Genomic DNA, 17,205 nt, shown 5'->3' on the forward strand with positions numbered 1-17,205 from the left:
GTACTTTTCACAGTAGCACTACTTTTGAGCCAGCAAAACGGGATACATTATACCAGAGCAGGAATGACTTTTCGTAAATTAGACAAATACTATCCACTTTTACAACAATTGCATTTTAACTATAGCTCCCTATGATTCTCCCAATTGTTAAAAAAAAATACAGCATTCCCCTAACTCAATGCATGTGGTCCTTAATAACACTACTTACATGTCTTGTAAATAGAAATAGATTTAAATCAGCAATGGATAAGTAGTTAGCTTGTCCTGATCAGTCCATCTCACCAATGACTCTCCCAGCCTGAATTTCATCAGATACAATTAAAAAGAAAAAGTCAATATAATTCTATCCCAGCTTTTTATCAACAAATTTGAAGTTCATCCTGTATGTACAGGGGTTCAGAAAGAGAAAAGAGATGAAGGATGTCATTCATCCTTCCATAACCTCTGAGAAACAAAGAATCTCCTCCCCACACCCCATCTCCAGTTAGGAGCCACTGTCTTCTGTACTCTGGTGGGAAATCCTGCTTTATAGGAAAACAAGATCATCTATTTTGCTTGCAATAAATACCTTATAAGAATAGGCTTGCAGAATTTCACTTGGTCTCCTCAACCTGTCTTGTCTAGAAGTGTGCTACTGTTAGAAACTAAATCTCAGGTTCAATTCCCTAGAACAACAGCTAGCTTGACTGCACCTTGACTTGCATGTCCAAGGGCATCTCTGCAGCACTCCGATGAGGGCTCGGGCTGTACATTCTTCACCATTCCTTAAGGTACTGAAGTTACTCTCACTTTATTCCTCCTCTAAATACATACACTGTAGCTAGAGTTTTCCTGCCTTGCCCACAGTCAGGACAAATCTCTGTCACCCGCCAGTCCCACAGCCGCTCAGACCCAACCAAGTAAACACAGAGACTTATATTGCATACAAACTGTATGGCCATGGCAGGCTTCTTGCTAACTGTTCTTATAGCTTAAATTAATCCATTTCCATAAATCTACACCTTGCCACGTGGCTGGTGGCTTACCGGTGTCTTCACATGCTGCTGGTCATGGCGGCAGCTGGCAGTGTCTCTCTACCTCAGCATTCCTCTTCCCAGAATTCTCCTCTCTCCTTGTCCCACCTACTTCCTGCCTGGCCACTGACCAATCAGTGTTTTATTTATTGACCAATCAGAGCAATTTGACATACAGACCATCCCACAGCAATACACCCTGATGAATACACTTCAGAGTAAAATACGTGCGTTTCACAAAGCAATTTAAAGGCCGCTAATGTGAATTGTGTAGTAAAGTGACTGTGTTTCCTAATGATATTTTGTGGAAGTCTTAATTTTCACTTCTTTGGGATGCTGACAAGTGTAACAGAACACAAACATTCAGTTTTCTATGCACAATATTTTCATAAAACTCCATATGGTTTATAGCATGAGTCATTAGTCTCTAGTAAAATCATTAAATGTTCTCTTATAAACTAGCATCTAAATGAAACTCCCTCCTCTCACAGCCACATTTTTTATTTTAATTTTTAAAGTATTGTTTTAGTTCTCTGAGAATTTCATGCAATGTATTTGAATCATTTTTACCCTCCTCCAGATTCTTCCCAGATCTATCCCTGCTTCTGTACCAACCTCAATTTTATGTCTTTTAAAAATATATAAAGACCAGTTAGTGTCACCCATATATTCTTGGATGTGACCCCTGGACCATGTTCAACTTACCAGAAGAAATTGACTCTCTTTCTCTCTTCCAGCAGCTATCAATTACCAGTTGCTCCTTCACTCGGGGTGGGACTTCTCACCTAGTTCCTCCTCTCATACTGTGACTTGGTCTGGCTTGAGCATGAACCAGTCCTGTGCAATCCATCACAACCACTGTGACTTACACACAGCTGTCCTGCTCTATCCAGAAGACAATGATTCCTGGTAGCCATCGACCACTGCTAACTCTTACACTCTTCACATCTCCTCTTCCCCAACGGTCCCTGAGCCCTTGCTCCATTTCTGATAACCACACTACCACCCATAGGAATACAAATTGTGCATCAAAAGAACAGGGGAGTTCCAATCACAGAAAGCAACTGTTTGAATCAATTTTATTAAGATTTACTAAGAAACCTAGTAGATTCTTAATGAATATTTTGAAAATTTAAAACCAGACATTATTTTAGCTGGCAGCAAACCTGGCTGGGGCTTTGGACGGTAAAGTAAATGCTCTGCCACTGAGTTGCATTATTTGTTACCTAATTTTCTCATGACTTGGACAAAACCACCTTATACAAAGAAGGGTTTGCTTTGGCTCACAGTTCAAGGGTGTGATAAGACATCATGGCAGGTAAATTCTGGAGTTAGGAGCATAAGAAAGCTGGCCAGGTCTTGTCCACCACTAGGAAGCAAAGAGATACATGTTGGTGCTGAGCTTACTTTTCTCCTTTCTGTTCACTTTGGGAACCCCAAAACATGTGTAGGTGTCTCCCACAGTTAGGGTTGGTCTTGCTATCTCATTTAACACAATCCCAAAACTCTTACAGACATTCCAAAGGTTTGTTTCCCATGTGATTCCAGTTTCTGTCTAGCTGACAATGTTAAACATCATCTCAAACCCTTAAATAAAAACAAATCCATTTATGTATGTCTTTTTGTGATAAGACTCACTAGATAGCCTAGTTTAGCCTCGATATTGTAACCCCCCCCCCCATCTTGGCTTCCTGCGTGCTAGGATTAAAGGTACTCCACCACATTATGCCTAGCTAAAAAGCAATCCTTTTTAGGAAGTTTTTGAGGCATTCAAATTACAACCTAGCTGATGTGGCACCCTTATTTCCTATCTAAAAATGAAAGAATATCTTGCTCTTTCAAGTTTCCCTTTTATTTGTTCTCTTATATATGAATACTCAAACACAAAATATAAGTGAAAATGGGGAAAGTATAACATGTTCTTGTTCTTGCACTGTCAGAATAAACTGATTGGTCTTATTCATGGTTCTGGAGATTAGAAGTCAAAAACAGAAGTACGGACAGGGTGGATTTCTGGGGAGACTTCTCTCTGCTTGGCTTGCCAATGGCCTTCATCTCACTGCATCCTCAAAGGCAGTATGGCCTCTGAGGCTCTTGTGGTTTTTCTACTCCTAAAGCACCAACCCTACTGAACTAGGGCTCTGAATTAATCAAGTCTTTAAGCCTTAATTCCTCTGTAAAGGCCAGAGCTCTAAACACAGTCACACTGGTGGTTAGTAGTTCACTACATGAAATTAGGAGGAACTTACTATAGTCCCAACAGAAGATATGCAAACGTGACCCTCATCCTCTGCAACAATGAAAGAGTGAATTAGTACTGACACTGTGTCTATGCGTCATCTCATGTCTGCCTTTCTACAAGGCTAGGAAGAGGGTCTTTCGGTCACTTTATACCAGTTTATCTTTGGGGGAAGCCTAAATTATACCTTAAAATTTTAAGTCATGTCGATGCTAAAACTTACAAGAACATTTTCACTTGTATTTATGTTTTTACTAATTTTGAAACTTTACATTTCAGTGACGTTCTTTAATATCATGCCATTTCATGAAACAAAAATTATTACCCAGAAAGTGTCACTTGAATATACAATAACCAATTTTTAAAAGGTTCCCGTCAAACAGACTAACCTTGACAATCACTTATGTTCTTCCTCAAATAATTACCACCACCAATATGTTTGTTCGAGCAGTCAAGTGGGAAGAGAATGGTGGTACAAACATGTAGTTCCAGCATTCGGGAGCCTGAAGCAGGAGGATTGACAATTTGAGGTGAGCTTAGGTAATATAGTGAGAGTCTTTGTTTAAAAACAACAACAATGAGACAAACAAAAAACTGAAGTGAAGGAGGCTGGAGCAGGAGAATCTCTGTGAGTTCCAGGCCAGCCTGGTCTGTAGAAACAGTTCCAGGACAGTCAGGGGTACATAAAGCGACCCTGTTTAGAAAAAACAAACAAACAAAAACAAAGACAAACACAAAACAAAGAAGCAAAAAAAAAAAAAAGACAAAACCAAAAAACTCTGAATAGCTGAAGTGAAAAGTAACAAAATGTAATAAAACTTTCTCATTAGAGAAACTAATGAATTAGTTCACATAAGAATTCTACAAGAGCGATTTTACTTCATGAATGGAAGGATACAGGGTGTATTAGGGTTCTCTAAAGGAAGAAAATTAATGGGATGCAGATATATATCCTTACTACACACACACCACACACACACACACACACACACACACACACACACACACACACACACACAGGTGGGCTTTAAAATCATAGTATCTCAAAGAATTACATCAGTGATCTGAGAATCTGATAATCATTCTGACCTTAGGGTTGGGTGTCTCAGATTTTGGAACAGTCTCACAATGGCTGTCTCTCACTGGGGAAAAGGCAGATACATAAGCAGATCAGCCAGTAGTTGCCCACTCTACAAGGCTGGGTGCCTCCGTTGTCTCAATCTGGCACTGAAAGCCTGGAAAGTTCCATGGTCCTAGTCAAGGACAAAAGCTTGGAAACATTGGTTGTGCTATCAGTGAAAGAAACAGCAGCAATAACAGGGCAGATTAATTGCAGCAAGCAAGATGAAAACAGAGAGTAAATGGCAAGATGAACTTCCTTCTGCCACATCCTTTTTATCCGTGCTGGTACCAAGAGATATTGCCCATATCCAATGTGAGTCTTCTCATGCCAATCAAAGCAATCAAGATACTTCTTCAGGTAGGCTCCTCCTCAGGCAATTCTAATTTGAGACAAATTTGACATTAAAATCAAGTGTATACAGGAGTTCAAGCTAAATCATGTGGACTCAGTCTCTCTGCATGTCTCTTAGACTTCATATTTGTCACCTCTGTTGTGAATAGCTTCATGCTGAGCCATATTATTTTTACCACTTGCTACCTTTTTCCTTAAAAAATAAATACTCTAATTCATCTCTGCTTGGGAGCTGAGCTCACTCTTGGCTACTGTGTTTAGGGATGGGTGTACTCATTCCCTCACAATGCTCTAAATGTCTAGTAATTAGGAAGACATGATTTCCTTTTCAGAATCTCAAGGGTACAAGGACACAGAACGCTGAACAACCCTCACTGTGTGGTTCAGTAACATTTAGGAACAATCTTGCTGATTGCTCATTGGACAGCTATTTTAGCAGGCCCGTTCTTTCACAGTGGGAAGGAGTTATAATCAAGTAACCACATTGCATCCTAGGAGCCATTGGTCTAGAAGTTACTTGTAGCCTGTAGGATGTACGGGAATAATCTCTTGGGATTCTGTGACATGCATGTGGCAGACTTGACAGAGTTTGCCCGTTCGTGGGGTTTGTGCCATGAGCTGGGACAGATGCTTCATAAAATCTGTTTGGGGAATTTGGAAAGGCAGAGTGGCTAAAAACTCTTTGCTTATGTAATGCGTTGCTGCTGCCATCGCCTTTTTAAAGCATTAAGCCAGGTATCAGAATTTTTAAGAAGCAATGTTAGGAATAATGTGCTTGGCATTCTTCAATCTGTAGCCAATGTAAAGGCTTCCTTGCCTTCACTTGGTCCTCACAAATAGTCTGTCACTGAGGTTTCCCCATGAGTATTCAAGAATCTCTCAAAACCTCTGTAAAACCTGTTTATAGGTATTGTTGGTCTATGCACTTTGAAACCTGGCTTAGCTGACATTCAGGTCAAAGTCTTCAACTCAAAGACAACATTATATTGAACCTTAAACCAACGTTTCCTCAAACATTCTTACAATACATTGTGGTTTACGTTAGGCCTCATCACAGTGCCATAGGAGATAGTTGTAATAATAAATGAAAATGTAAACATCAGAACTGCTTGTCCATGGTTATAAGGCCAGTGTGTAACAAACACAGTTGGGACTAGAAGCTAGTCTCTTTGGCTTCCAGCTTGGAGAAGCATCTTCTCTCAAGACACTTATCTCTGAACCTACACTTAAAATATTCTTAAACCGTATGGTACTTCCATCTAACTGAGAGCCCAATTTTTTAAGATCCACCATTCACTAGGTGTATTTTTCTGCTCTTATTCCCATCTAAACAAAACAAGCCAATCCACATTCATTCATATTTTTAGTGAGTTTCTACTTTGACTACACAACACTGGTCAAACAAATGGAAATAACTATACTCTGGATAAGGAGAGTGGGTTCTCTGTTGACTTTTTGAGGTTGCAAATAGTCTGTCTCTAAATACTTCTAGGTATGGCAGTGGTCCATGGATTATGGCTGCTCCTGTTGGTAGACAAATTTCTAAATAGTCTTATTAAATAAAAAACATGGAGCCAAATATAGGGGTGAAAGACTTAGAGATCAGAGAAATAGTGAAAGCAAGCAACCAACCTTACCTCACTAGTTCTGCGGCTCCCCAAAAGTGAACTACTTCCTGTGTACCCTCACTTTTATTGCCTTGCTCTTCTGCCCTCTCATTGGCTATTAGCACAGCTACCTCACTTCCTTGTACTGCCTGTCTGTACCAACCTCCAGGTCTCTATTGTTGGTACTGGGATTAAAGATGAGTGTCATCACACTTGGCTCTGTTCCCTAGTATGGTCTTGAACACAGACAGATCCTGCCTGATAGGTGGTTGGATTAAGGGTGTGTGCTATCACTGTCTGACTTTTGTGTTAATGGCTTGCTATTTCCTCTGATCTCTAGGCAAACTTTATTTATTAACATCCAAATAAATATCACCACATTTTAGCACAAATAAAATATCACCACACCTGTTAGAAACCAATCTAACAAGGACCACACACATATACACAACTGAATTCTACCAGTTCCATTAAGTCAGTCAGAATACAGCTTGTGGAGACATAAACATTTGTGAATACAAACAAAACATAACACACAATTCCTTTGGAGTGTATGTTGTCTTTCAGTTGTCTTTATATCTGATTCAAGTTATAAACATTCAGTAATTGTGGGAAGTCACTTTCCTCACATATAAATTGTCAGAACAGCCAGTAACTAGGCAGATTAAACTTTAGTCGGCCAAATTTGGAGCAGTTTTTTTCCCTAAACATCACATTTTTAAATCCCCTTATAACCTATGACTTTACAGAATAATTCTCAAAATAAATTATGATTAACTTTAATTCTACTGTCCATATTATGCTTCACACATCAAGATAACGTGTTTTACATGTAATATTTGCAAACCCAATCCCAAGAGACAAATTTTGGCATATTTATTCTGTATAAAGAGGAACATGAGAATTTCACCAAAATCTGTCTGAAATGTACAAATTTAGAAATGAATATACACAGTGCCCTACATGACACCTTTTAAAGATGATATCATTCTAAATGAGCCTTGTTTAAAATCTTAATTTGGGGCCTGATGATTTGAGAACTCTGGGGTCTCAAATGATAAGCAAATAGTTAAACAATTAAACAGCCCCCAAAATAGATAAATTCTACTGTGCAGAACTTTGAAACCCCTCCCTTAAGTACCTTTACAAATTAAGACTCACTTATAAATGATACCAGATTGTTCTCATATGACAAATATCCTAATAAATGAGCTCTCACACTTCTACAGAGATATATTTCACTACAGTTTTAAAATCCCAATACTGTTTTCATCTTAAGTATTTTCCACTCTCTAGGCAAGAGTATCTTAAAACCTCAATGATTCAAATATTGTGTATTGACAATTTAAATATAGAAATAATAGCCTTTTATAATCTTTCTACATTGAGGTAAGTTATTCAAAATTGTACTTAACAATAATATCTAAGTTTACTATGTTATTTTTAAGACATACACTCTCAATATTTATTGTAATATTTGTTAAAGCATGTAGTTAAGACCCATGATTGATTTTGGGAACTGATTCATTCCCAGCAAAAACAAAACTATTAGTGTGCAGCTGATTCTGCAGACTTCAAATGCTGAACAAGTTGATTTTTAATATTGGAACAGAACTGAGCACCAACATCATGTTTCAAGGTTAAAAGCGCCTCTAATATATAATACTTTGATGAAAATATTGAAAGTAATGTTTTGCTTTCTTATTCAAATTTCTGCCATCTCTGTGCTCCATGGTATTTCAAAAACACAATCATATCCACTGGAAATCTCAGAAAGTGACCTGAATTAGAAAGTATTTGTACACATATTTAAACCAAAATTAGTTCATGCTGGATTAAGGTGAGCTCTAATTCAGTGATTATATGAAAAGAGGAGTATAAACAGAGAAGATCTGAAATGCTTTAGCTACAACCAAAACCACCAAGAATTGGTAGGAGATAACAGAAGCTGAGAAAAAGCAAGCAGAGATCCCACAGAGCCTTGAAAAAGAGGTGGATCTGTCAGTGCCTTCATTTCAATCTTATGACCTCCTAAACCTAAACCTCCTAGACTTTCTATTTTCAGTTACACAGCCACAGTCATTTGTTATGACAATGCTTGGAAAGACATTTTCGATTCTACCTTCTCTCCAACCTTCATTACAATAATCAGCACACATCTCCTTCTTCATTTGAGAACGTGCAACAGCTCGGCGTAGGCATCTAAGAGAATGATATTGCTATCCACACATAATGGGGAAGTATAAGACCAGAACTCATATAACTTTAACTTGAACATCCATTACATTGTCTTGAAGTTTCCTGCTAGACTGGACACCATAAGCTAATCTCTCTGTAGGTATTTGAAATCACAACAAATACTCTTAAAGTTCTCCAGCACATTCTGATCTTACTCCTGTCCCTTCTGACTTCTGAAGTAAGATCCAAAATTGGTCTGATGATTGTTCAATAACTATAACGTCTGGGGTATGCATTCATGAAAAAAAAAATCTCATTAAAGAAATTGACAACTATAAAGTATAAGTATCAGGGCATTTTTCAGAAGTTTACCATGTTGTGAAGTCTTTCTGGTGAAAGTGCAACTGGGTAAACACACATTTAAACATTCAGGATTCAAATATGACAATTATCATTATAATAAATTTAGCCCTTTAATAAAATGGCAACAGAGAAGAGAGATGGGGAGAGAGAGAGGAGGAGGAGGACCAGGAGGAGGACGACCAGGAAGAAGGAGGAGCAGGAGGGGGAGGAAGGGATGAAGAGAGAGAGGGAAAGAGGGAGGCCCGGGGAGAGAGAAAGTGATTATAAGCATGAGGAAGGATTATAACAATACAGATGTTTCTCTGGGTATACTCATCATAAACTGAAAATATCATAAATCGATAGAGCAATGAATATACCTAAACTCCGAATCCCCCACGTGTGGCAACACAGCACACGGTAGCCTTAGCACCTCCTTTCCTCTGAACTCAAGGCCAGCTGGGTGCAATCTCCTGCTTCTGCCCTTCTGCATTTCTAGAGGGTACAAGATTGCATGTCACTGCCACGAGAGAGGAAAACAAACTCAATGGTCAAGCATCCCAGTTCAGTCTCTATTGACTATGTTTTGCTTTTGTAGCATTGTATGGTTAAAGACCATCACGTCAAACCACTGTAGGTTGAGAACTGTCTGTATCTGTAATTGCTAATTGGTCATTTGTAACTTAAAAGAAAGACTTGTGTATGAAGAACTTTCATTATTTATTTAGGGCTCTGCTGTGGTAGCTTTACCGGCATTTCTGTGAATGTGTTGCTTTCTTCTTTAAGTGAAATATATTTCAAATATAAAGAAAGACTATTTACAGAAAATTATTGCTAAGTAGCCACAGATGCTTCACCACCTGGACTTGTAAGATGTCAATATTTACCATATTGACTACAGATTTGATCTGAGTGCTGCAAAGGCCTCACTGTAACCACTGTCCAGGCTGCTTAGGGTAAACCTTCATCATAGGATATGTTTTTACTTTCTCTTGTGATTTTATGCATTTATTATATACTTGTACACATAAACAATAGATTGTATTTTTTTTGTGTGTTATACACCATAAATTACATTGTAACCTCTCATTTTCAATTCAGTCTTTATCTTTAACTCTTTAAGTTTATTTTGGTTTAAGTTAATTTGATTCCTATTTCTTGTGTGTATAGCATTTTGGCCAATTATAAAGATATTATTAATATAATAAATCATTCAGTAGGTGATAGTCCTGACCTGGGTTTATCTCACCTGACTCTGGGAAAAGTCTGTATTAATGGAACTTTAAAGGAGAATTAAAGAAATCTAGCCAGAATATGTATAAAATATACAGAAAGAAAATGTAATATATATGACAAAAATTCCCCGTAGAAGGAATCTGTCTCGCTAAATGTGTTAGGGTGTTAGAAGGATATCCATGTTATTATTTTTCATATATCATACATTCATATATCTATAAGCTATCTAAATTCAGAAGAAATTATGATCTTCAGCCTTTCAGACAAATATTACAGTTGAGGGGGTATAAAATGCCCTGGCTGGGGCTTATGAGCTTCTGTCTGTTATGAAAACAGCCCCTACTGGGTGGGACTAGGCCTTACACTCAGGCATTCCTATATGGGAGAAAAGTACCCTCCCACTGAGTGACATCCTTAGCCTTGTTTTGTGCTTTTCATTTCAAGATAGGAGCTCACTAAGCTGCCCAGCCTGGCCTTGAACTCACTCTTGTAGCAAAGGCCGACCTTGAGTTTTTGAATCCTCCTACTTCAGTCTCACAAGCAGCTGACTCAGAGGAGAGACCAGTTCTCCATTGAGCCCCTCCCCTAACTCTGAGATGGCCAAGGATTCGCAGAGAACTCATTTGCCAAGAGATAGGATATAACTGGAAAAAAAATCAGATGACAGGCACGCATTGGCATATTGCAGTCACCCTCCTTGTAATTGATGAATTATATAACTATTGAGGGCTTTTTTTTTCTTTTAAAATTAGTTTTTAAATCTTTGACAATCCCTTACTTGCATACAATAAATTGATATCATAGTCTTTCTACCTCTATTACCTTCTCCTCTGTCCTTTCCATTTCTGGTCACTTCCTTATGCTTCCCAAGTAGACCTTTCTATTTCCATTTGTGTGTCTGTGTGCCAGTGTGGACGTGTGTGTGTGTGTGTGTGTGTGTGTGTGTGTGTGTGTGTGTGCGCATGCGCGCGCGCGCGCGCCTGTATGTGCATGTCTGTGTGCATATGTCTGTGTGCTTGTATGTGTGTGTGTGCATGTGTGCATTTACACCAGTCTAGTGCAGATAGTCACAGATTCTGTGTTCATAATTGCCTTGGCCAGACCATATCCAGCAGACAGCATTTTATAACACTCATTCCTATCCTCCACCTCTTACATCCCTGGCACCTGATCTTCTGGGATGTCACCTGGACCTTGGAGTGGGTAAAATAGATGGCTCACTAAGGGTTGTTTCCGATATAACATGCCCCCTTTCTTAGGTATGCAAAGTCATCTTCTAGTTCACATATCTCATAATGTGGTTGCTGGGCCAGCAACATCAGCACCACCTGGGGACTTGTTGCACATGGGAATTGTAAGGTTCCACTCAGGCCCTATAAATATGGGGCCAGAAATTTGAAATTTTGCTGCATACCAAGAATTAAGAACCACTGCTTCAGGGTCAGCAAGGTTCAACAATGCCATCTGTTAAGGAGGAAGACACTGAGAATGCTTACATACGCAAGTGTGCAGACAACAAATCTTACATAATCAAACGTTTGAATATGTCAGTTTGTCCCTAGATTGCACATTAAGTATATACTCTATATTATGTCTGGATACACTCAACTTTGTAAAAATGAACACACAAGCATAACACTACTGAGCACAATGGGATTCTATTAAGATGGAAAACTTTATACATCATTCTTAGAATATTATCTTATTTTCTTAGGCACTTGCTATAAGTGATTAGGTCACTCATGGATTTTTCTCAGTAGTTGAGAGTTTAGATCCTATCATAACAGGTTATTTATATTTCAAAAATGTTCAGCCTTTGCCTGAGTGAGAAATAGATTTGTGCTTTGGCATGATTCCATTAATTCTGTAGAAGCTAGAACATAGTTATAATAATGTCTGTTTATGCTTCTGTGTGGCTCACGAGGTGAGTCAGGTTATAGGAAAGTTTCATTGAGTTGTTGAATTACTGTTTCAACAAAGTTTGGTTGAATTAGGAGACAATACCACTGAATATTTCTTAAATAAAATGAACTCTAAAAACTAAAACCATACATCCTATTTGGACACTAGAGAACTATTTGTTACTTTTATTTTATGAGTCTTGTATGCATGTATGTCTGTGCAACACGTGGGTGCCTTGTTCCTAGAGAGGCTAGAAAGGAGGCATCAAATTCCCTAGAAATGCAGGGATAGATGTGTAGATGTTACAAATGGGTTATGGGTCACTCACTGGTCTTCTGGAAGAGGAGCAAGTGCTCTAACCATTGAGCAATACCTCCAGCACTCTCTGGCTTGTTTTATAATTTAGTATTACTCAGACCTTCAATTGAAAAAATGCCTTTAAATATTACTTTATATCTTATATATATCTCAAAGGTATATATGTTATAGATTAATTATTAAATTATACATTGAAATAGACCTACTAACTGGGTATTATGAACATGAGAGATGATGATATTGTTTAGCATAAGTTTTTTAACTGTTTTATTCCTTGATAGTTTATACACATAATGAATTGTGGTCATGTTTCACACCCCCAATTACCTCCTTTCACCAACCACTCGCCCAATCAAACCCTTTCCTACTTTCCTGTCTATTTTTGTGTCTATACAGTTCTCTGGGTATATTTAGCATTGCTTGCCTGGACACATGTGGAATATTATTTACTGGTACACAGGCAACTTATCAGAGCCTTCGCCACTGAAGAAAGTGGCACCTGCACCCCAGAGCGATGAGAAATTGTAAACATTTGGAGGAAAAAAAATCTATGAGTCATACAGTAAGGGATGTCCTTGATAGTTATCAATTTAACTTCTTGCTTTTTCTCTGAATAAGATGCACAGTTTGACAATCTACTTTCTTGTTTATGGTGTAAGACAATCTGCTCTTGATCCTCTAAGTTGTCGAGAATCATTGGATTACACATTAGTGAATTAGGAAAATAATGACAAACTCTGTGACACATTTTCCAAATAACGTGAACATTTATAAAACTGCAATAAACTGGTACGTCTCAAGCATCGAAGTCATTGGAACAATTTTTGAAGGGTTCTAACATATCTAAAGGTAACTTCAGTTCAGCTTTACAGTGAAGCAATGCTTGCAATTAAACTCTTCTGCCAATAGGTGGCGTAAAAAGTTTAATATTTATTCCAGTAGTTTCACTTACTGAAGAAATGAATGAAAATACTTTCTTAAAAAGAAATTAAGGTAACAGGGTTCAACCCCAACCATCTCAGAAAAATAAAGACTTAGTGGAGCAATGTGTGCATAGTCAGTCTTTGCTACCTGTTTTACAGCTACCCTTACGAGAGTTCGACTGGTTGATGGCAGTGGACCTCATGAAGGCAGAGTGGAGGTCTTCCATGAGGGCCGGTGGGGCACAGTCTGTGATGATCGTTGGGATATCCGTGCTGGACAAGTAGTCTGCAGGAGTCTAGGATACCAAGGTGTTCAAGCCGTGCACAAGAGAGCTCACTTTGGACAAGGTAATCTAAATTCTGTTTGTTCCTTTAAAACTTGAGGTAGGCTTTTAAAAATCATTTTTTTTTTTTGAGAATTTCAAACATGAGGACTGGATGTACATCACTCTCTCTACTCCATTCCTCCTCCAACTTCCCCCACGCAGTGCCCAAATTCTTGAAAGTAGGCAGTTTTTAACCATTTGGAAACCAAGCAGGAACAGAAGCATGTGGATAAAAAAAAAAAAAAGAATTCAAGGAAAGTAGATGCTTTAAAAAAAAGTGTGTGTGTGTGTGTGTGTGTGTGTGTGTGTGTGTGTGTGTGTGTGTGAATAAAATCTTCCTGACAAGGTAATATTTAAATTGCATTTGGCCTTGGTTGGTTATTTGGCAAACCAAGTACTGTCATTGGCCAGGAAGATCAAGAGGGATAAGGATGAGGGAGTCATGGCCCGAACATAGTACATCATCAGTGGCTGAGTTTGCACAACTGATTCTGGAGACATCTGTTCAACATTTGTATAGACTTACAGTCTGTCCTTGGTGGATTTAGAGGAGGGTCCCAGACTCTGTTTGAGTCCCACAGGAGTAAGGTTTTTATTCCCCTCATTTAGGTTGGAAAACTTCTTAGGCCACAAATACCTTAATGTATCTCACTGAGATGCAGCAACCAGTTCTGGGACTGCATAAAATAACTTGGAAGAGAATTTACACTGGAAAATATGCTTAAATATATGCCCTTGAAATTTTCACTGTAAATTGGTCTTTCTAAATTAGCATCTTATAATAGGTCTTAAGTGTAATTAAACATCTACAAATGTTTTGATTCTGGATAACAAAGAGATTAGGGAAACATGTACACACTTGCATTTTCATCTGTTTTCTAATTATTCCAGTCTTCAAATCAGTTTCTCTGCAGTTATGATTTTTTGTTGTTGTTGGCTTTTCTTTTTTTTTTAAATAAAAAAAAATGTTTTTAGAGCCAGGTGGTGGTGGCACACATCTTTAATCCCAGCACTCGGGAGGCAGAGCCAGGCAGATCTCTGTGAGTTCGAGGCCAGCCCAGGCTACAGATTGAGTTCCAGGAAAAGTACAAAGCTACACAAAGAAACCCTGTCTCCAAAAACCAAAAAAAAAAAAAAAAGAACTTTTTTATTCATTTTACATACTAATCAAAGATGAAGATAAAGCCTCCCATGGGGAGGTATATTTAGTAGAGGCAGGTCCAAGCCCCTCCTCCTGCCTCAAGGCTGAGCAAGGTGTCTCATCATAGTTAGTGGGCTCCAAACAGCCTGCTAATGGGCCAGGGATGGATTCTGATCCTACTGCCAGGGGGCCCGTTAAGCAGATCAAGCTACATACACACTGTCTCTCTACACAGAGGTCCTAGTCCAGTTCCATGCAGGCTCCACAGCTGTTGATCTAAATGTCATGAGTTCCCACTAGTTTGGTTTGGCTGTCTCTGTAGGTTTCTCCATCATGATCTTGATGCCCTTACTCACAGAATCCCTCTTCTCTCTCCAACTGGACTCCTGGAGCTCTGCCTGGTGTTTGGCTGTGGATCTCTGCATCTGCTTCCATCAGTTACTGGAGAAAGACTTTATGAAGACAGTTAGGGTGTTCACCGATCTGATTAACAGCTTTATTATTCCTGGTGCATGTGGTCAATCAGAAAAAAAGAAATAGAGAAGAAATTTATGTAAAATTATAAAGATAAAATAATATTTCCTCTCATTTATATTTCTAAAATTGGACATATAGGAAATTATCATATAACAATACTAGGATAAGATTAGATGCTTAATATTCCCATAAGAGGTATGACTTGGAGATATGATACTACCATTTAGTGATAACTTTGAGCCTGATGTTATGCTGAGCACATTTAACAGAATTGACAATGTGTCACAATTACATCTTTTCCTTAAATAAATTCTCATAATAGGTAATAAGAGATGGATTTGAGCAGGGATCTCAGGTTATAAGTCTTCAAACACACGCTTTAATCTGGTGAAGAAACCAAAAGTAAGAAAACAGATTCCTGGTATGCAGAGTTTCTGTACCCAAATTAAGTTCCTGATTATCTATTTTTATTTAATTTGTGCTATAAAAGCTGAATTGGGGGTTGGGGTTTTAGCTCAGTGGTAGAGCGCTTGCCTAGCAAACAACGCAAGGCCCTGGGTTCAGTCCCCAGCTCCAGAAAAAAAAATAAAATAAAAATAAAATAAAAAGACAGAAGTCACTACCCCATTTAAAAAAGGGTGAATCGGAGAAGCAAAGGAAGTGGAAAATATCTACATTTACCATAATACAATGAATTGATGTGGTTACAAACTTCCCATCCCTACCACACCTTCAGGACTTCTGTTCTACTTCATAAGTTGTGAGTTTATCTAGTATGGGATTCCACACCTCTACTCAGAGCACTGGAAATGCTAAGGCAAGAAGATATAAAGTCAAAGACAGCCTAGGCTACCTACCAAGACCTCTCTCAAACAAATAAAACAAATGAAAATAGAAACAATGATATGTGAAGATGTTAAGCATTCTTCTGTGCTTAAATTTGCTTTTCAGAGTGAAATACTTCCAATCAATAGGTTAATTTTTATAAGAAAAGAGTTATAAGAACTGAACTGACAGTGTGAGTTTCCATATGTTGTAGGGAAATCTGCCTGACTTTAGAAAATAGACAGAATGGAAATCTGTTCACTTTAAATAAATATGTAGAACATTTTCAAAGGCTTTGCCACCTATGAAGTCAATATCTCTGGATTAAGAGAATATGCAATTTCTGCCGCAATGTCTCTTTACCTGGCAAATGGTTGACCCTCCTTCTGGTTTAGAATAACAACATGTAGATCTCCTTTATTCTCAAGCTCGATCTTCATTGAAAAAAAAAAAGCCAAATCTTCATTTCAATTTGTTTCATTAAGACACATACAGTTAATTCATGTTTCATATCTTCAGGTGAACCTTACATCTAGTACAGAAAGAACATCACATTCAATGTGACATAAGTAGATAAATTGTAATTTTGGAGATTTAATAAGCTTTGACAAAATACAATGTGATTCTGGGCCTATTTATCTGAGCGTGTAGGCTTGCTATAGATTTCAAATGTCTTTTAATTGAGTCTTACAATCTAGGCAGAAACAGCATTGGGAAAGGGCATGATCCTAATGTTGCCCTAACTATGAGGACTAGCCTCTCAAGTCAAATATTCCAGAGAAGTCATCCCTAGGCATATTGAGAGGCATACCTCACCATCTAGGAGATTCTAAATCCAGTCAAGTTGACAATAAAGTTCAATTGTCGCATGGTTCTTCTAAGCTTGTACTCATTCCAAGGAAATACACATCTGAGCACATGCCTGAAAATGCTTTCTCTTCTAGCAAAGAGTGGAATGACAGAATTTAGCATCAAGTGAAATTATTTATGTAGCTAATTAATGACAAATCTCTTAAAGGTTCTCTTTCTGACTTAACAGAGTTCTTTTCTAATAGGCCTCACTTAACAAGGCTGTGTATGTATGTTATAAGGTAATTCTGAACAGTGCCTCAAAACTTATTCCATAAATCCATACAGTGGACAAGCACATTACTTTTCTTTATACACTTCTGAGCACTTTGTGAAGCCAATTAGAAAGACAAGA

General features: G+C 38.1%; 1 protein-coding gene across 2 annotated transcripts in view; it reads left to right on the plus strand.

The window, feature by feature from the left end:
• Msr1 (macrophage scavenger receptor 1) overlaps positions 1-17,205 on the plus strand; it is a 63,039-nt gene that overhangs the window by 35,916 nt on the left and 9,918 nt on the right. For both annotated transcript variants that reach the window (XM_015992820.3, XM_076553511.1), the window contains exon 9: positions 13,392-13,580. In XM_015992820.3, coding sequence (XP_015848306.2) covers positions 13,392-13,580 — 189 coding nt within the window. The remainder of the gene's footprint in view (positions 1-13,391; positions 13,581-17,205) is intronic.

The sequence above is a fragment of the Peromyscus maniculatus genome, chromosome 17 (genome assembly GCF_049852395.1).
Source record: "Peromyscus maniculatus bairdii isolate BWxNUB_F1_BW_parent chromosome 17, HU_Pman_BW_mat_3.1, whole genome shotgun sequence".
In the NCBI taxonomy this organism is placed as follows: Eukaryota; Metazoa; Chordata; class Mammalia; order Rodentia; family Cricetidae; genus Peromyscus; species Peromyscus maniculatus.